The 21,545-nt window shown below is 37.2% G+C and overlaps 1 protein-coding gene across 5 annotated transcripts in view; it reads left to right on the top strand.

Moving 5' to 3' along the window:
• LOC113058002 (glutamate receptor 1-like) overlaps window positions 1–21,545 on the top strand; it is a 64,627-nt gene that overhangs the window by 35,218 nt on the left and 7,864 nt on the right. For 4 of the 5 annotated variants that reach the window (XM_026225673.1, XM_026225677.1, XM_026225675.1 and 1 more), the window contains exons 10-14: window positions 1,663–1,869; window positions 2,357–2,790; window positions 17,397–17,595; window positions 17,675–17,922; window positions 21,363–21,477. In XM_026225673.1, coding sequence (XP_026081458.1) covers window positions 1,663–1,869; window positions 2,357–2,790; window positions 17,397–17,595; window positions 17,675–17,922; window positions 21,363–21,477 — 1,203 coding nt within the window. The remainder of the gene's footprint in view (window positions 1–1,662; window positions 1,870–2,356; window positions 2,791–17,396; window positions 17,596–17,674; window positions 17,923–21,362; window positions 21,478–21,545) is intronic. The other variant, XM_026225674.1, reaches the window with a different exon arrangement.

The raw sequence follows: 21,545 nt of genomic DNA, 5'->3' as shown, positions 1-21,545 counted from the left end.
CTACACATTAACATTGTTCAGCTCAAGATAACTGTCATTGAAACATACCCTCCTCAACTGTCCTGTAGCTCAATCGATTTGTTTAAATGGTTTATAGTTTCAGTGTAGCTTGCCTGTAGTTTAAATACCAGTTGCTTGGAAAAATATAATTCTTCCACGACCCCTACTCTGGTTGAATGACAGTACAGGAATTCAGCCTCATCCCACCATCTCACAAGTCGTCTTCATCCTTTTGCCTTTCTTAGAATGGCTGGTGCATCACCTCCATGTTTTTATCCCTCAGTATTAAGATGGTAATGCTGTGCAGATAAAAGCATGAAGACTATTGCTCCTCCAGCCATAGTGTTTTCATCTTATACTTGAAGGGGAACCTTTGATTGAATTGCCAAGAGTGGACAAGAGATTAGTTTTCCTTTTCTTTTTTTCTTTCTCATTTAGCAGAGATCTTTGGGCTTAGCCTGCATTTTAGCGACTCTCTCGCAAGTTAGACTTCAGAGAGCATTTATTAACCTTGCATATGTGGACTGCCCATCTTGTTCCCAGCCAGAGAAAGGGCAGAGTAAGTGGGCCAGCCTCCTGATGGAAGGATGTGAGGGAAATTTGTGACAAGACAAAAAAAACAGTAATGGATCATTGGTTTGGGTTAGGGGCTAAGGGCTCACAAGGGAGTGGGATGGATTGTAGGAAATAGTCTGAGCTATGCTGTTTGTCCTACAGAGATGGTTTATCAGATAAGATGGGAATAGCTGCATCACCACGGGTCCTCTAAAATATGATATGTTTCTCTGAAAGAGAGCGTGCTGGCCATCTTGGAGGTGTGCATTAGCAGGTAATGTGCTGCCAGTGTGAACTGTCTGTTTCTAGGATGCATTGCAGCACAGCTGGGTTCAAAAGTTTTGTTATACTGAAACATTTGCAGATATGGTAATCAGGAGGTTTGTTTCTGGAAAGGGAAAATAACTACATCTATGTGGCTTTATTTGCTTTAAGTTACAAAACAATGCTACACAGTGAGGTCGTCATCCCGCTCTATTTTTCTTTCCTTCCTTTTTACGCCCTCGTGTTATTTGTTCATTGTGAGCTCCTTAGAAAAGTCTTGTTACAGAGTGAGCTGTCAGCGGGGCCTCAGGTGCCGTTTGTGCAGTAATCTCCTCAGGAGGTGCAATCTTTCTGAAATATCACAACTGAACTGCCGTCTCATATTATGGACCTTCCACATATAGAATCACCCTACACTTCCTGAAGAGTTTATTGTCAGGTCTGTCCCTCAGGCTAAAAAATCAGCATCTGAAAATAAACCTGTCAAGGTCACCATGTTTTAAGTAATATGCTTCCATAGTGCTTACTTCTATTGCATTAGACTAAATTTACATTTCTCCCATTAAAATCAGTTGAGGGGTCTACATAGCCTGTTGTTTCACATCTGATACAAAGTGCCTTCAATTGATTTTTCTTTCTTATTTCCCATGTCTGTCTAAAATGAAATACATTATACATACGTCATATGTATAATATGTAATATGTAAAATTTGTGTAATATTGTGTGTAACTTTTTAACAAAATTAACATTTTTTAGTTTAGAATATCAGGTCTGTTACACAAACACAGTGTAAATAATTGTTGTCCACTGTATATGGCTGTCTACCTTTGTGTCCTGACTAGGAATCGCCATATGTCATGCTGAAGAAGAACCATGAGCAGTTTACTGGAAATGATAAGTATGAAGGTTACAGTGTGGAACTGGCAGCTGAGATAGCCAAACACGTGGGATACCACTACATAATCAAGATAGTGGCTGATGGAAAATATGGAGCCAGAGATCCTGAGACCATGATGTGGAATGGAATGGTTGGAGAGCTTGTCTATGGTGTAAGTGCTACATCTTCTTTTCCCAGGTCTGAATGTCAAAGCTTTAAGGACTAATGCAAGAGAGCATAAAGAGCCCAATATATTTTACCAGTTATGCCACTGATTCAGAAAATCATCTGGTTTTAAAACCTGAATAATTTTAATCAACATTCCTGTACTGCGTAATCTAATCATTTGTATAGAAAACCAGACTTCAATGAAAGGAGTTTTCAGTAATTAAACCGAAAAGGTTCATATTTTCAACACAGTAATAATAACACAGAATGAGAAAATTCTTCCTGGAAAGATGTCTATAGAGTTTGAGAGGTTAGAAAAAGTCCACTCTATATTTATAGTACACCTATTTCCAATAAAAACAACAAGTAAAATGACTCTAGTGGCCATGTGTCCTAACTTTTTCCTTTCCTGGTCCCATGTGTAATTTAATGACATATTTAACAATATATATTTAGTAGTAATTGCAATAAAATTATATATTCTTCTGTAGAAAGCTGACGTAGCTGTGGCCCCACTGACCATCACTCTGGTCAGGGAGGAAGTCATTGATTTCTCCAAGCCCTTCATGAGCCTTGGCATCTCCATCATGATTAAAAAGCCCACCAAGTCCAAGCCTGGTGTGTTCTCCTTCCTGGACCCTCTGGCTTATGAGATCTGGATGTGTATTGTGTTCGCCTACATTGGCGTGAGCGTGGTGCTTTTCCTTGTCAGCCGCTTCAGTCCCTACGAGTGGCACGCAGATGACTGTGATGAAGGAGCTGAGCAGAACCCTAATCAGCCCTCCTCTTCATCCGCCCAGCCGGGTCAGGGCCAGCAGAACCAGAACCAGCAGAGTCAGGAGCAGACCAACGAGTTTGGCATCTTCAACAGTCTCTGGTTCTCATTGGGAGCTTTCATGCAGCAGGGCTGTGATATTTCCCCCAGGTGAGGTGGCAGTTTGTTTTTGTTTTGTGTTTTTGCAAATGGTTTTGTTTCAGGATTTCATATTGGACATATATTGGTGACTGAACAAAGAAATTGTGTACAATGCCAAAATGTGTGAACAACAAATTGTCTGCAAAATGTAACACATTAATTAATTGTTTTCTATTTTTATTTTTATTTTATTTTACTTTGCAAATTTTTGTTCATGGTTCATTGCATATGAGGGCATATCATGCAACCTGTCCATGCATTTGTCTAATTTGCACAGCATGAAATGTTTATTTTTCCGGCTTACTCTGCTACACCATGTATTCTTAGTGTTGCATTATGATGATTTTTTTCATCATGTCTCATTTATGTTTAGATTTCAGTTGCAAATGATGCAATTGCTCACAGTAATCATATAGATTCCCTTTGTTGAAGATGTTCAAATCTTTCTTAAATGTTTGAGGTCTAGTGATTTCTCAGAGACACTGCTGTTGTGTCGCTCTTGGCAGGTTACTGAATTGTGTTTGTAGTGCAGTCATTTCTCATTTTCACAGCTGGTTTGTGGCACATGGCAGTATTTCTGAAGATCTGATAGAGCTGCACATCCACTTGGACAGGACACAAACCTAATGCCATGGTGTCTAATGAGAGGAAGACAGCAGCACTTTGAAAGGCAGATTAAAGTGCTGTGAGTGCTGCATTGCTTTTACTCTTTGCTCAGGCCTGGAGATGAAATGCCCCTCTCTACACAGTTACTGGACTTAAAAAGGTCACCAATTAAAATCCTAATTAATAGGGGGTGAAGCTGGCAACAGGAGGTCAATGGCTCTGGGTTTTAAAGGCACAGCGCGGGATAGGACAGTAGGTCTCCGAGAGAGAGAATGTCATTGACTGAGTACAGGCAACACATTTAAGTCTAGTTGATGCTTAAAGCTAACATTACACACAGATACAATTAATGTCAATGTCAATGTCACTTTTATTTATATAGCACCATTCAAACAACACATGTTGACCAATTTGCTTTACACCATCTCAATAAAACAATACAACAATATTAGGACAAACTGATTAAAAAATATAAATAGTAATAATCATTATAATCAAATAGAGGAATAGGCCATTTCAAAAAAGTGTGTCTTAAGTTGTACTTTAAAAACATGTACAGAATCAGCGTCCCTAACATGTGGTGGTAAGCTTATGTGGTTTATATAAGATTTCAAAAAATACAAATATATATACATGTACATGGTTAATTAAAAAAAAACATGGTTACTATGGTTAAACCATTCTAAGTTTCATAATAAAACCCTGGTTAATTTTTGTGAAGGTTGTTTGGGTCTCCTTGAAACATTTCCTCTGGTCTGTTACTTGAAGCACATTTCTGTATTTGGTTGTGTTGTGAGTATTTGCAGTATGTTTCTTTATTTGGTTGTGTTGTAAGTGTTTGCAGTGTGTTTCTGTATTTGGTTGTTTTGTGAGTATTTGCAGTGCATTTCAGTATATCGTCATGTCATGAGCATTTGCAGCGCGTTTCTCTATTTGGTTGTTTTGCAAGTATTTGCGGCACATTTCAGTTTTTGGTTGTTTTTTGAGTACTTGCAGTGTATTTCTCTATTTGGTTGTTTTGTGAGTATTTGCAATGCTTTTCTCTATTTGGTTGTGTCGTTAGTATTTGCATTGCATTTTTGTTTTTGGCTGGTTTGTGCGTATTTGGAGTGCATTTCTGTATTTGGTTGTTTTGTGAGTACTTGCACTGCATTTCTTTGTTTGGTTGTGTCATGAATATTTGCATTGCATTCTGTATTTGGTTGTTTTGTGAGTATTTGCAGTGTTTTTCTCTATTTGGTTGTGCTGTGAGTATTTGCATTGCATTTTTGTTTTTGGTTGGTTTGTGCGTATTTGCAGTGCGTTTCTGTATTTGGTTGTTTTGCGAGTATTTGCAGTGCATTTCTGTATTTGGTTATGTCATGAGTATTTGCAGTGCTTTTCTCTATTTGGTTGTGCCGTGTGTATTTGCATTGCATTTTTGTTTTGGTTGGTTTGTGCGTATTTGCAGCGCGTTTCTGTATTTGGTTGTTTTGTAAGTATTTGCAGTTTATTTCTGTATTTGGTTGTTTTGGGAGTTTTTGAAGTGTGTTTCTATATTTGATTGAGTCGTGAGTATTTGCAACGTGTTTCTGTATTTGGTTGTGTTGTGAATTTTTGCAACACATTTCTCTATTTTGTTATGTCCTATTTGCAGCATGTTTCTATATTTGGTTGTGAGTTTTTGCAGTGTGTTCCTGTATTTGGTTGTATTGTTAGTATTTGCAGCACATATATTGTCAAACTGATGAATAGATGTTCTCTTAATTTGCTGGTGCTTTTCTATTTGCATATGCTTTCTTAAATTTTAGCTCTCTTGGTCACCATAGATTATTAATGAACAGATTTCATTCAGTATTGATATTCATTAAGTATCAATAGAATCAGTTCAGAGTAGTTGAAAATTAATTTTCAAGAAGATTTGTCTACATATCACTGTTATCTTAGGAACAGGCTAATGCTAAATTCTTTTGGAATCAGTTAAGTGTGCTGTGCATTTTATGTGAGGATCATAAAGCGAGTCACTTTTGCATTTCTGTATCAATTACAATGCTGCCTATGTAGATAGAAGAAAGCAAGGCAGCTCATGGTGATTTGGAACAGAGCTCTTATAATGTTTTTGCAGTTTTTTGAATGTCATTCCATCAACACAGCGATAATTATACCCTTTTCTTTTTGGGAAGGGACAATTACTTCTTTAAGTATAATTATAAATTGGTACATTGGCAGGGAGTCTGAGAATCTAAGCTGTGGTGAGTAAATCATGAGTTCAGTTTCACAGGTAACATCTCTCACACGTTTTAGCATGGGTTTTATGTTCATCAGCGCTTGCAACTATATTACAGTGTACACTTTGGAAACAATGAGTGCTCACTTTTAGCTGTCAGTATTGTTATGTAATTCTTGTCATTTAGTTGATACACCGATTTGTCTACAAGAGCGAAAGCAAAAGCAAGGTGTTGATAATTCTTTTTGAATTCTCACATGCCATTGAGGACAGTGACTGTCCTAAACCAGGTAGTTTGTGCTGACTATGCTGTCACTTTGGTTCCCTGTGTGCACTGCAATATTAATAAATTATACTGCAGCAGAACCTCAACAGTATTGCAAGCCTCCTTCCTCCATAACTGTTTTGTTACAGTCATTACTATTCAAAGGTTTGCAGTCAGTAAGATTTTTTTATGTTTAGAAAAGTTTATTATTCATTAAGGCAGCATATATCTGTAAATGTATCTGTAAAATTGTAATTTTATTACAATTTAAGCAATTTAGATTATATATATATAAACATGTAATTTATTCCTTTTTATTATTATTTTTGTAATAATGTAAAAGTCTTTAATTTCACTTCTGATCAAATGAATGCATCCTTGCTAAATAAAAGTATTATTTTATCAGTATAAATAAATATACAGTATATATTACTCTCATTAATTACCACTGCCAGACTAGCTCTTTCTCATCAATTACAATGGATAAGAAAACATTTATTAGAAGTAAAAGTTACAGTACAGCCAATGAGATTCTGTGTCAATTAACATGCACTCTTATCCAATAATGCAGTGCAATTTTTTTGCAAGTAATTTGCTGTTTTGGTGTGGAAAATGACCTTAACCTGCACTGATTCAGTGATAAATCTTGTACAATTCTGTACAGTCTGTCATCCAGCATGTCAGAACATACAGACAGTGTATGTCTCTGTGAGCTCCTGTATGAATTGATTGTTCTGTCTCAGCAGTGGTGTTGAAATGTCAGTGGTGTGAAGGAGAGCAGCACGCCACTTTCCTGTGAATGTCTTCTGTGATGGGGCATGGAGAGGCTTCAGAGGATCTTAATTAGACTCTGTCATTCCTCCTTCATTTCTCGCCGTGGCTCAGACTCTGCAGAGTGGAATCAACAATGTTGTAGTGGTTATACCTTCTCTCTCTGTGTCACTGAAGTTCTATAAACAAGTGAGGACGGGCTGCAGATGGCATGTCTGCATTGCGGGTGAACATGTTTTGCCGTCTTGAACACGTCACCTCAGACACTGCTGGATGAGCAGCCATGCCTGACTGGATATTCATGATTCTGTTTGTGTGATGACATTTAATTAGTAATGAGAGGAGAGAGTGGACGATGCAAACATGGAAGCTGCATTAACAACTTGCATTATGCTTCTTTAATCTTGGGTAGTCAGAGGCAGAGCTCCTCTCTGTGTTCATGTGCATTTGAATTTACACAACAAGCCCTCCCGTTTAATGAACGCTGATGGGTTGAATGGTGAGTGGTCTGGCCAATCGATGGTAATAGTCAGACTGTGGTTTGCCCATTCATGTGCTATTTATTCTTTGGGAGAAAAACATCCCTGTTCAAATGTCATATCTGTCACTCAAACCTCCCCATCGGGCCTAATTTATGCAAGCCACTCAAGAGATTGTTTATCTTCACACAAAGGTGCCCACAGTTTCATATCTCATGTTACACTTCCCTTCCCTTCGACTGTCCGTATATAAGTTTTAAATTATATATATATATATATATATATATATATATATATATATATATATATATATATATATATATATATATAGAGAGAGAGAGAGAGAGAGAGAGAGAGAGTATATATATGTGTGTGTGTGTGTGTGTGTGCGTGTGTGTGTGTGTGTGTGTGTGTGTGTACTAGTGCTGTCAACTTGATTAATCCCATCCAAAATAAAAGTTTGTGTTTACATAATACATTTGAAATAAGAAATATGTAATATATATGTATATATATTTATGTATAATATAAATCATATATAGATATGAATATATCTATATACATTATATCTCTTACATTTATTTATATGTACATACAAATATACACAGTAAAGACATATATTAAGGGTGACCATACGTCCTCTTTTTCCTGGACATGTCTTCTTTTTGGACCTAACAAATCTATCTGGATGGGATTTCTTAATCGCCCAAAATGTCCAGGATTAGGGTGTTTTCTTAATCCTGCTCCCACTGAATTTCTGACCATACTCCTGCAATTTTCGTGTCCATTCCTTTAAACATTTTAATATTGTACATCATTTTGATGCATCAGATGCTGAGTATTTAAATCTCTTTTGAATGAGTACATTTCTCTTTCACTTTCACTTTCTATCTCACAATCACACGCACTCTGTGTTAAGGGAGCACAAATTACAAGATCAGATATTTGTCAATGAGTTTAGGATCAGTTAAGCAACAAATACTCCAGCATGGTCTTGCTAGTCATCTATCCTTATTCTTGACCTGAGATCAGTCAAATCTGACTCCTGCAGGTCGTTGGATGCAGGGTTGCCAAGTACGTGTTTTTTTTTTCACAGAATTAGGCTACTTTTAAACTGTTGCCATTGGTTTATTTTCAGTCATTATTCATTTCAAGAAACAGCTGAAAACACATCTCTTTCGTCTTCTTTTGACTCTCTATTCTTTCTACTTTTTTCTTTTTATAAATAATGACCTTCTAACACAAGGATTATCTATTATTTTTTCTTTTCTATTGACTTGCTTATTTTTTTAATTGACCCTCTAACACTAGCATTCCCTATTCTTTTTCATTTATTTCTACTTATAAGAAATAAACAAGAAAGCAATAAAGAGCTTTAAATATATATATGCTCTCCAAGGCTGCATTTATTTGAAAAAAAAAAAAAAGATACAGAAAAACCTAGTATTGTGAAATATTATTACAGTTTAAAATAACTGTTCTCTATTCTAATATATTTAAAAATGTTATTTATTTCTCTGACGCAAAGCTAAATTTACAGCAGCCATTACTCCAGTCATCAGTGTCACATGATCCTTCAGAAATCATTTTGATATGCTTATTTTGGGATTAAAAACATTTATTTTTATTATACATTTTGAAAACATCTGTGCAGCATACTATTTATTTTTATGTAAACCATGACCGTTTTTCAGTATTCTTTGAAGAATATGTTCAAAAGAACCATATTTGTTTGAAATATAAATCTTTTGTAGCAAAGTCGCACAGGAACTATGATTGTCAGCACTAGTTATGAAATTTAAAAGGTTACTCCACCCCAAAAGGAAAATTTTGTCATTAATCACTTAACCCCATGTCGTTCCAAACTCGTAAAAGCTCTGTTCATCATTGGAACAGAATTTAAGATATTTTGGATGAAAACTTGGAGGCTTGAGACTGCCCCATAGACTGCCAAATAAATAACAGTGTCGGAACGACATGGGGGTAAGTCATTCAAAATTTTAATTTTAGGGTGGAGTATCCTTTTAAGTGTGCCTGTTAATTATTTTAGATCAACACATGTACGTTATGTTCTTTTCTAAATCTTTCCAGTCACTTCATGGTTCATAGACTCTGGCAGGAATCCCCCATAGTCCCACAATGGAATAACCTGCTCCCACTCACATTGTCCCTTGTGTCATGCTTGATTCGCTCTTCTAAGCTCTGCAGTACCTCCATCACTCCTGTCCATTTAGTCTTTGCTTGGCTCTTTTTGTCCTTCTATGTTCCAGAAGCGCACAGCAGGTCAGTTCAGGTGATCTGTACTTTGAGCAGAACACATCTAGTAGTTGAGTGGTTGATGGATCCCGTTACACTGATGATGGCTCCTTTCCATACCTCCAGCACCCTGCCAACAATGGCACATCAAAAGTCCTTTTGTGTCATCACACGAACACACACAACCGCACTTTAGTGGCCCACAACACACCTGCTACACTGATTTAGTTTGTTGAGGATAAAATATTGCTCTACTCGTCATTTTGAGCTGGTTTTTGTGTATTTCTGTGCACACTTGACATATTTACCTGCATATATGAAATCTAAACATCAAAGCTGATTTTTTCAGCATCATTACTCCAGTCTTCAGTGTCACATGATCCTTAAAGAATTCATTCTACTATGCTGATTTGTTGCTTGAAAACATTTTGTATAATCAATGTTGAAAACAGTTTCACTGCTTAATATTTGTGGAAACTTGTGATACTTTTTATAAGGATTCTTTAATTATAATGTTCAATAGAATCACATTCGCTTTAAATATATATATATATATATTATGTCCTAAACGTCACTTTAGATGCTTCAAACAATCCCAAAAAATTAAATAATGATTTGTAAAATATTGTATGAAATACTGAAATGATTCAGAAGTAGTTAAATATTTCCCCACACATTATATCAATTATGACAACAATTATATTTGTTTGGCAATGCAGATTGATGTTTAAGTTCAGCATGTCATTTTAGTAATATCCATGCTTCTGTGGTGCTTGGTTTCTTTGATGTTTCATTCAAACTCTTAAAGGGGGGGTGAAATGCTCGTTTTCACTCAATATCCTGTTAATCTTGAGTACCTATAGAGTAGTACTGCATCCTTCATAACTCCAAAAAGTATTTAGTTTTATTATATTCATAAGAGAAAGGTAGTGTGTACTGATTTTTCCCGGAAAAACACGACCGGCTGGAGGCGTGACGTGTGGGCGGAGCTAAAGAATCACGAGCGCCAGTAGGCTTTTGCATGAGAGCGTTTGGAAGCTGCGACAGCTGTGAATTCACGGCTGATGAAACTGAACGAGAGCAGCAGCAGCAACGACTCGCTCCGAGCGGGGCTCGAACAGAGATATTTGAAGCAGTTTTACTCACCGCATACGGTTCCAACACACGATCATGACCCTTTTTCGTTGGGACTGCATTATCCTTAAGAAATAAACGTTGTGCAAATCCGTCGTCAAACTGGGCTTTGTTTGTAAAACAAGCATTTTAGAAATGCAGGGAACAAACACAAACACTTGCACAACTCCGTTGATGCTCTGTAAAAATAAACTCCATCCACTGGTCCCTTAATGCTGTTTTTTCTTTGGTAATCTGTGCAGGGTTGTCTTGCCCTGGAAACCAAAAACACACTCCTTTTGTGACATTTCGCGACGCTCTTGCTCTGATCAGTGAGTCTGTGCTCAGCCTCTCAGTGCTCTGCTATACGGGAGCGCGTGCTCTTCCGGCAGAAGTGCCTTCAGGACCCATATAAGGAAATTCCGCTCCATCTAACGTCACACAGAGCCATACTCGAAAAAAAACTTTCCGAAACTTGTGACAAACCGGAAGGAGTATTTTTGGAACAGAAATACTCCTTCAAACGTACAATTTAATTTTTGAAACTTTGTCTATGTTTAGCATGGGAATCCAACTCTTTAACAGTGTAAAAAACTCAGTATGCATGAAATAGCATTTCACCCCCCCCCCCCTTTAAAATCACTGTCTTTCCTTCTTAGTGTTGCTTTTAGCTAACTGTATCATAGTCAAAGACCAATAAAGACAGAATTAAAAGATACTGTGAAGACAAGCTTTTTAGGAGAAGATAAAAGTTGGATGAGGTCTGTTTTTTCTAACTGCATTGTGCAACAGGCCCCCTTAAAGAGAGAGAATGTACATAAGAACAGGAGCAGTTTTCTTTTTAATTATCTTCAGTGAAGCAGTCCCTAGAGGACTCCACTTAGACTTTGTTTTGCAGTTCTCACTGCGTTTCCTCTGAGGAGTTACATCCCTTATTAGTTATTTAGAGAAACTTTCAGAGTCAGTGTCCAGTGTTTTGCATATTTACTAAAGCGCTCATGATCTGCCTCACATCAGCTCATTTATTTCCAACGAAATAACTGTCTTCCTGCGCTATGATCTTCTTTCGGTTAATAAAATAACAGAAATTACATGAAAACATTCCCAAAATGTATAACTTTATGAAACATTCTACCTTCGGAAACGTATATTTTCACAATGGTTGATCCTGCACTCTTACTCGTATGATATTTATCAAAAATTACACAATAGACCGTCTTAAAGGGATACTCCATCAAAAAAATGATTTACTCAACCTCATGCTGTACCAAACCTGTATGACTTTTTTTATAAAACAAACAAAAAAAAAAACTTGTGAAAAAACTGATTTTAGTAACAATAAAACAGGACGTGAGAAAAACAATAAACAAATTTTATAGAGACCATATAATTATGAATGAGCCTACCTTTTTTATTTGTGTATTTCTTAATAGAAATACATTCCTTTTTTTTCTTTTTTTTTTAAAGAGCCAGTAAGATGAAAATTCTAAGCTTCCTATCACTGTTTATAAGTCCTGTACATTATGTTTAAATCCATCCAAGGTTAAAAAAACATTGTCATTTTGTCAAAATATCATTTTAAAATTACCTAAATTCTCAGAGATCCCCAAACGGTTCACGCGAAGCTGTTCAAAAGATTCAGTTTCCTTAAACCCCACCTTTCGGTAGCATACTGTGTTCTGATTGGTCAACTAACATAGTCAGTTTTGATTGGTTGTTCCGCACACACCTCCACGGTAAACTATGCGTTAGCATCTGTTTGGGGTGAATTATGTCTTATTCCTCTCACCGCGAAGCAAACAGTAAAATAAAAAACTTGAACAGTCTCGCTGCTTTTTCTTCTGTGTGGGTGTATTCAAGCCGCACGCTTCAGTTTGAATCTGAATAGCGCGTTCAGGCGTGGTCACATTAGATATAATGAAGGGAGACATGAAAAACAGACATCGCGTTGTTTTCATATGGATTACTTTAACACAGAATATCTGATTTCGGCAGCACTTGTTTAGTTTTAAAGTAGACATGTCAAGCTTTCTATAGATATCTCTCTCATGTCTCATCGTTGAGTATTCACGGAGTTACACTTCATTTTAATTACCTGTTTGTACATGACGATCAGCGCAGACAGGCTGCAGACAGCACACATACTGATAAGACGCTCGGGAGAAAACAGACACATAACTTCATAATCATACTTCACGTTGTGATTCGGAGATGCTTGTTGTTTTAAATAAAGTTGGTAATGAACCCTCTTTTATGGCCAAATGCTTTGAAAATCCCGCTGTACTGTATTAGAAAAGCAGTCATCAGTGAAATGTTGTGAACACAACAAAAGGGATTTGATGTACTGCTCTGGTATTGTGGTGAAAATGAATTTTAGCCATTGGTTCTTCTGATCTTCATTCTTTGGCAGTGAAAATAAAACAAACTTGCCTTTACAATTAAAAACACACTGTCTCCTCGACATGATGCTATCACACCAACCAGAGCGTCTGTGTGGGGGGTGGGGCAGGTCAGAGCTCCGTTTCTCTCAAGACGGTAGGCGGAGTTTATTATTCAAAGTGCTCCTAGTGACGTACATAGAGATGGGCAAAAGATTTGAAATCTATAACGACTCGTTTCAGCAATTCAGAGTCGACTCCTTACTTTAGAAGCCAATAACTTTATAAATCGTGTACTTTTTGGTTTAATTACTTTGCACATTGTTTACACAGATGGACAGCTACATCATACACTGTAATACAGGTCATTTTTGATTTCCCATTTGTGTGGCTCTTTAAATCAAAAGTTGTTAATCTTGTCATTGCACTCAACTAACATTAACAGTTTACAATTGCATTTTTAGTAGCTAACATTAACAAAAGTTAATAAATTCTCTGAATCTGTATATATATATATATATATATATGTGTGTGTGTGTAGCTGATATTTAGTTAATTAATGTTTATCAACGTTTATCAATATTAATAAAAATGAGACCTTAAGTGTTACCAACATGTTATTCAGTATATTTATCTGTTTCAAATTCTCACCAGTAAAAAAAGCATTTCTGTGTGGGACTTTGGTAGAGACAGTTCAGAGATGGAGAAACAGATATTCAATTCAATGACGGAGACTGATGAAAAGAGAAAACACAGCGGACAAACAGTGAGCTTCTCCATGCTGCACAGATGCATGCTGGCCGTAGACAGCGTTCAGTCAGTTCAGAGTTGACGGACAAGCTGCTTGGTGACAAAACCCATCTTAGCTGCCTGTTTGGAGAGAAGAGAATGCTGCCATGGCAACGCTGAAAGACATGGGTGTTTCCTCTGGAGTGGCACAGCTCACAGTGTGATTTGTGTTTTGTAGATGCATACTGTGTCTAATGCTGGGTTTGTTGCATATTGTGAGTCGATATCTGTGCCACCTTATTTTGAACAGGGCATTGCAGAAAATCATGGCTATAATTTATATAGCACAGGAGGGCAGTTTTACATTTACACATCTGTCTAAATACGAGACTCTGAGCTAAGCTTGTTTTATAAAGATCTGTGAGATTTATAGAATTAAAAGTGCACAAATAAACCACAGCAGCTTCATACAGAGCTTGAGAAACGAGCGTATTGTGCAGACATTTGTGAAACCTCTCACAGTTTTTCTCTCATTTAATTGCAGTCATTTGCTGTAAACGGCATTTGCATAATCGTCTCATTCCATACATGCAGATCGTAAATACTGACCTCGTGAGGAAGAGGGAGCGGCGTTGTGGATTTAAGCACGGTGAGATTTTGACAAGTGACCAGGAATGAGATCAGTGTGTCAGCTTCACACCGCTCAAACGGTGCCCGGCGAAAGCTGTCAAACAACATCAGAGATGTGAGCTGCAATTCCCTCCGCCAGCTTTGAATTTCTGGTGCCCAAGCCTCTAGGACACATTTTGCCTGTGGTGTATTTTCAGAGTTTGACTTTCACAGCCCTCTGATGTTTTGCATGGGTTTAAGAATGATCTGAAAACTGGGAGGGAAACATAAACATTATTAGCTTGGCTCATGAATATTAATTAGGTGATTAACTGGTTTGCTTTAAATGCACTTTAGTGGGCACCGGCTATATAAGGATTACCATGCATTAATTGTGTTTTCATTTATTCTCCTGATATTGCCAATTGGCAAAGGCTTCTGCCTGAGCTTAAAGCTGTTTTTGTTTTTTTACACTGTCGATTACATTTTCTTATTTGCATTATGGCCAAGCAAAGCTTTTCTCTGTATAAATGTGCTTCTGTAATCAAGACAATTTTATATTTGCATTAAAATAGGAATGCTTAAATACATACATTTTAGTTCTAATCTTTTAATCATCGTGTAACATGTAACGAGTTTTAACATGAGTTTATAGTTCCCAATGTTATTTTAGTATCATTTATATACTATTGTAGTATTTATTAAGATTATGCATTTTCTTTTATTTTTATATTTTCTGTTTTCATTCTAATTTAACATTAAGTTTTAATAATTATAATGTCATTTTTTGGGTTTTTTTTTTTTTTTTTTTTTTTGTTAAATATACAAATTTAGCTTTAATTTAGCTTTAATTGCCTTAGCTTAAAAATGTTTTTCTTTAGTTACAAAATCTAAATGTCTAATATTTGAATATTCATCTCTAATAAAATAGTTTAACTATTTTTTTAAATAGCTTTTCCATCTATTTTATTTCATCTTTGTCAGTGTAAAGCTAGTTTAAGATGTGTCACATTAAGCCTACTTTGTGCAGCATTCTCCAGTGTTTCAAATATCTAGTAATTAAATCATAATACTGAAATTACTAATCAAAGACATCATTAAGTATTGAATCGTCCATATTATATTCTAAAAACAAATGTGCTTTCTCTTTTGATTATTTTGTTACTTGGCGGTTGTAAATATGGCACACTGTATTTGTCAGAATATGTATGGGTAATTAGCTCATATGAATTATGAGGCTGAATAAACAGCAGACACAACACATCAGCATCTTCATCAGACCAGTTTCGCTGGTGAAGGCACTTCGGCACGTCCTGTCATGAATCTTTTTTATGGTACAGCTTGGTCACGCTGAATATTGATTTACCAGCATCATTACATTATAATACTGCTGTGTACTAAACCATTCAGAGAATAAATATCCCATTCTACACTATGTGCTTACATAGCTTTTTGTGTACAGCTATATTTGTAAACACATTTCAGACAATGAGAGGGAATGGAAATGAAAAATAGACATGAATGAGAGTCTCAGGTTTTAAAATCAATCTCAATAGACCTGTTGACTATCCTGGACACCCTCTGTCAAGGTAGATTCACCATGGTTAACCCTGGTCTTTACTCCAGCAGAGAGAGAAGATTATGCCGCCCGGCTGCCAGGAACTCAGGGGAGAGCAGCATTGGTTTTGTTTATGCCTTCTAATCCTGCAGATAGACCTTCTAGAACTCCCTCGGAGATGTTAAACTGATCTCGTATGCTTACCTGAGCTTCATTCAGGTCATAGGATTAGAGCCCATCCCGAAGGTCTGGCAGAAACTGAGAGATGTTTAAAAAGTATTCTTGTTTCATGGTGTTCTGGATTCAGGATATGGCCGGGGGTGAAATTGTTCTTCCTTTTTTTGAACCTTGTGAAATTGGAATTTGTGACCGGAGATATCTCGATCCAGCTCTTGAAGAATAAAATACATTTTTCGTAATGCTCTTTCTCTTAAATACACATTTATTCACTCTTTTGACAATCGCTTCACATTCGCAGGGTTCACAGGTTTATCGCAATCTGGTTCTGCCTAAATTATTAAACCGTGCATTTGTTTTTGTTTTTATGTGTTTTATCTGAGCAGCTTTTCCTGTTCCACCACACATATCGAACCACTACTCTGTTGTGTGCTGCTTATAAGCTCACTTGAGCAGAGAGAGAGACCCATCCTTGGGGATTTGGACAAGTCTTTTTTTTTTCATTATTGGTTAAAGTGCAATTACAGTGGCAGCAGAGTGCTCTCATCACCATTAGTCCCTGGCAATTAATATGCATATATTCATTTAACATACTGGCAACTTTTTAAAAGTGAGATTAATGCGCTGCTGGTGAGTTGCACTGTGATGGGCCTTATCTCGTTTCAGCACATTTCTCTAAGAGTTTATAGCTGAGTGGAGACAGAGAGCAATGTATCAAACAGACTAGACCTCCAACTACTGTAAGCATCAACGTGTGCATGGAGAAGCTACACAAACACGCAGGCCAGGGTTTGTTATATATGGTTAGGATGTAGAAAATCTTCAGTGCTCCACTAAATGGTATTAGATTTTTTGAATGAGTTCACCTGATAAACTCATAATGGATCTCCATTTGAGCATGAGATTTCCATTAGTTTCTCTGAATTATTGTAGCAGAACAGATACAAAATATTCAGTTCATCCTGAATAAAATTATGGCTGATAAACTGATAATTATGTTCATGTTATGGCTGAATGTACACTTAGAAAAATGTATGTACATTTTTACATTTGCTAAGGATTTACGGTTGCACTTTATTTTACAGTACATGTACTAAAATGTACTTATAGTGTACTTACAATGTATTTATCTAAGAAAGTTCTGGTAATACAAGGTAACTACATGGGGTAGGGTTAGGTTTAGGGGTAGGTTCAGGGTTAGTACCTAGTTATTACATAGTTATTGTAATTACTATAATAAGTACATAGTATGTACATGAGGAACAGGAATGTAAAATAAAGTGCTACCGGATTTACATATTTAATTTTGCACTGTACATATTCTATACTATATTTCTTTGATATAAATGCTGTTTGGTTTGAGGTTTGGTTTTATAATATACTGTAAACCCTTGTGTTTTAAGTGTACTTATTGAGGCCGCTGTCTATGTGTATAATCGCATTCACATACACTTGCATGTTTCCACAGGTCTCTCTCTGGCCGTATCGTGGGTGGTGTGTGGTGGTTCTTCACTCTGATCATCATCTCCTCATACACAGCCAACCTAGCTGCTTTTCTCACAGTAGAGAGGATGGTGTCACCCATCGAGAGTGCAGAGGATCTGGCCAAACAGACTGAGATTGCTTATGGGACTCTAGATGCCGGCTCCACCAAAGAGTTCTTCAGAGTAAGAGGAACCATGAAGTGTTATCTTAAAAAAAGTATATTTGTAAATGTATGATATTTCACTTCCTTTCCTCATTTAGAGGTCAAAGATCGCAGTCTTTGAGAAGATGTGGTCCTATATGAAGTCTGCAGACCCCTCAGTGTTTGTGAAAACCACAGATGAAGGAGTTATACGGGTGAGGAAATCCAAAGGGAAGTACGCCTACCTTCTGGAGTCCACCATGAACGAGTACATCGAGCAGCGCAAACCTTGTGACACTATGAAGGTCGGAGGAAACCTGGACTCCAAAGGTTATGGCATCGCCACCCCCAAAGGATCCCCTCTCAGGTAAAGCCAGCTGTCCAATATATGCTAACTGTATGGATTTAACTATTATGAAAATAACATCTGTTGGTGGTTCAGTTGTGGTAGAGGCTGGATACAGTACTAAAGGGGTTATGCTCACCTTGGCTAACTGGGTAATCTATTTTCATCTTGCATTTTGCAATCTTGCAAGCCAGTTCTGTGTACTAGGTTATGAAGGAAGCTGAAAACTAATGCAATCCGGCGTACTTTACTGAATGTGTACAGCACCACTCCATCACTGCAGTCCAGAACCCTAAATCAGCTCTTTTAAAATGCCAAGTGTGCTTGAGCACACTGCATAGTCTACATGTGCTCTTCTCCATCATTTGATTCATTTTGAAACTCAGATGAGTTTTGCAATTAAGACACATTCTGTAATAAGCTTAATTTACATTTAAAAAAAATGTCGTGCTGAGAATTACTTCAGTTAACACAGTTAGCACCTGGATTGTGGATGGTTTATTAATAGGATGCAGGTTTTTGCCAAAGTGGTGCCGCTGTTCAGTGAAATCGCCCGGTTTCTCTTTTTTGAAGAACTTTTTAATGGTTATATGTGTCGTCATTAAATAAGTCATCATTGGATCGAAGGGGGCGAGGGTAGAAGTACCGTACTAAGCAGCCTCTGCCATAACAGACCATGCTGTTGTGTGGGTGTACATACTTGTGTGTGGAGCTGTTCAAAATCCCACTCGTACCTCATGTTGCTTGAAGGGGTTTTCAGCACACTCCACCAGAAGTGCTTTCATAAGAAACGGCAGGAAAATGATGCACCCTCTTCAGAAGCTCTTTAGGAAACACGTGTGTTCACGTCCTTTCATTAAACAGCAGCGCCGCTCAGCACAACCCATTGAGACGGCTCAGACATTATTCATGACAGGCTCTTTGAAGCTATAGGTTTACCAAATGCTAATTTCACTTTCTCTCCTCCTTCATTACAAATTACAAAAGCTTTCCCCTCACAGATTGACTTGCACATGTGCGAAATTGGGCAGTCAGTTGTTATTCTTATGCAAACCACTTCTGAAGATGAGTGTCGACATTAACGCGTTTCTTTTATATTCTCTGCAATACAAGGTGAACAGTTGTTATTTCAATTCTACGCCGTCATCCTTAACGTCACATTTATTGTACTTGAACGTACCCATCTGACTAATACACCATGGCCCACATGATATTACATTCATTGCTGTGCAAAGGGCCTCGCAAGGGCAATTTGGAGCTGTTGAAATAACCTCAATAACTCCATCTCTCTCTAATAAGATAAGCTCCTTGGGGAAACGACCTCATAGCAATTGTACAGTGATTTTTTTGGGTCACCTTATGGCAAAGCGAACTGGAGGAGAACGTGGATTGAGTGGGAGAGAGACATCGGATACAAGATGTAAATGACTGACTTCCATCTTGCCACCTAGGGCAGGACTCAAATTAAATTCAGTACTGGCTAGCCATTACTGTGACAGCAAGAGTGTAAGAGGCTTGGAAATGAATTCATAAATGTGTTTCTCTGTCTGGTGAGTCACCAGCTGTGCAGTGTATATCTGATTTTGAGAGAGAGCGACTCCCGTACTGACGCATACATGTACCAGTATATGCTATATGGGCATCTACTGCGTGATTTAATCACACAGAAGACAATGGGAGAATTTACTCTCTCTATCAAAATTGGTAGACACTGAGAATATTATGTCAAGATTGTGTCTATATTAACATTTAGATTGAGTTATGATTTGCTGGACTAACCATGTGGTGCAGTTGTCAAAATACACTATAATTCTCTATGCACATTCACTGAATGTTTGACTGTATTTACACTGTCAACCAACTTTTAACATATATTATTATTTAATTAAACAGCATGACAAAAAATTGGATGTGAGATCTATGCATTAAACATTGCAATGTAAATTTAGCTTTAACAGATATAATTTTTACACCTCACTATCTGATATGTTACGGTCTGCTAGCCTCATTAGACTTTAATGAACAATTTCTTAACCAAGAAGATGTTAATTAAGCTCGTGAACTTTGTTTTATAGGTTAATTTAGTGACTGAAGTAATAATCAGTTGTTTTGGTGCATTTCGACAGCTGTTCCACATTTTCATTGTCTTATCTCTGACTGATCCCTTAAATCAGTAAAGATTGATGTGTGTGCCCTTTTATCTCTTTCCATCTGTGCCCATTCTCTGAGTTTAGCCAATAAAAAACATCTCACCCAAAGCACTGCCACCTCCTGAAGCAAATGCTCATCAAACTTAATGTTGCCGTTTTGTCCTCATTCCTGAGACACTCTCTGACTTCTTTCTGTCTGGTACTTCTGGGATTGGAAAGAATTCTTGGGTTTTATCAAGCCAGAGAATCACTTTCCTACACATGCAGAGCTGCAGATGACATTTGCTCACGACGCAGATCGGCCAGCAGACGGTTACATGGGTCGTGAGGAGATGTACGTTTGTGCCTGCGAACTGTATGTGGTGTTCAAGACCCGAGGATGAAGAAGAAGTTGAAAAGAGATGAAAAGAGATATGCTTTAGATGTGGTTCCTCAGATTAGTAATTTGGAGCAGGGGAATTAAAATAAAAAATAAGACTTTTGGGATCATCTAGTATTGTGTTGGTCAAACCCTTTTGGTGTAAGCTAAGACAACTTTAGTATAATGTTCATTCTGCTTTTTTCAAAACAATGAAAGTAAATGGTGACTAAGCTCCAAAAAAGACAAAAATCTCTATAAATGTAGTCCATATGTTAAATTAACTTGTTTATTAACTTGTTAAAATCCACATTTTAAACAAATAAGAAACTGTAGTTCAAACCATTTGAACAAATAAGATTTGTGACAATGCACGACTTCTGAAGACTTGGAAAATACTGCAGAGTCATTCAGTATGAACTGCTTTTCACAGTCCTTGGTCACCATTCACATTCACTGTGTGCGTGAACATTCTGCTTCCTTTTGTATTTGACAGAACAAGGAAAGAAAAGAAAGAAAGAATTTGATTTAAGGGTACATTTTTATTCGGGGGTGAACTATATCTTTAACGTCTCCAGGCTGTTGTTTTCGATTCACATTGTTACAATCACCAAAAGGGAAGAGCCAAAAGCAGACAGTAAACACTAAGGATATCTAAGGACATCTTTTTTCTCCTTCTCTATCTAAAGAAGTCTTGTTCCTGGCTTTATAAAACCTGTCTTTCACAAAGGCCACTAACAAAAGCATTGCTTTCCATTAATACACGTTAACATACTTGATATACAGACTCAGGACAAAACCACTGCAAATGCCATACATTTAACATCCCAACCTACATAGAGCAGTGGCTGTTGTGTTCAAACCAGTCTGAGTCTGCTTTCCCATCACACTGTCTATGAAATGGTTTATCTGGGCTGACACTGACCAAGATATTATTTCGTTATCGTTTCAAGAAACCCAGTAAACCTGGCAGTGTTAAAACTGAATGAACAAGGCCTGTTGGACAAATTGAAAAACAAATGGTGGTACGACAAGGGAGAGTGTGGCAGCGGAGGAGGTGATTCCAAGGTCAGCCCCAATGTGACAAACCCAGCGGGTAACACCACTACTACCATGGGGGGGTAACCGGCAACCCA

Source organism: Carassius auratus, chromosome 39, assembly GCF_003368295.1.
Source record: "Carassius auratus strain Wakin chromosome 39, ASM336829v1, whole genome shotgun sequence".
Taxonomy (NCBI): Eukaryota; Metazoa; Chordata; class Actinopteri; order Cypriniformes; family Cyprinidae; genus Carassius; species Carassius auratus.
The sequence above is the reverse complement of the archived record's forward strand: the minus strand, read 5'-3'. Positions and strand labels throughout refer to the sequence as shown.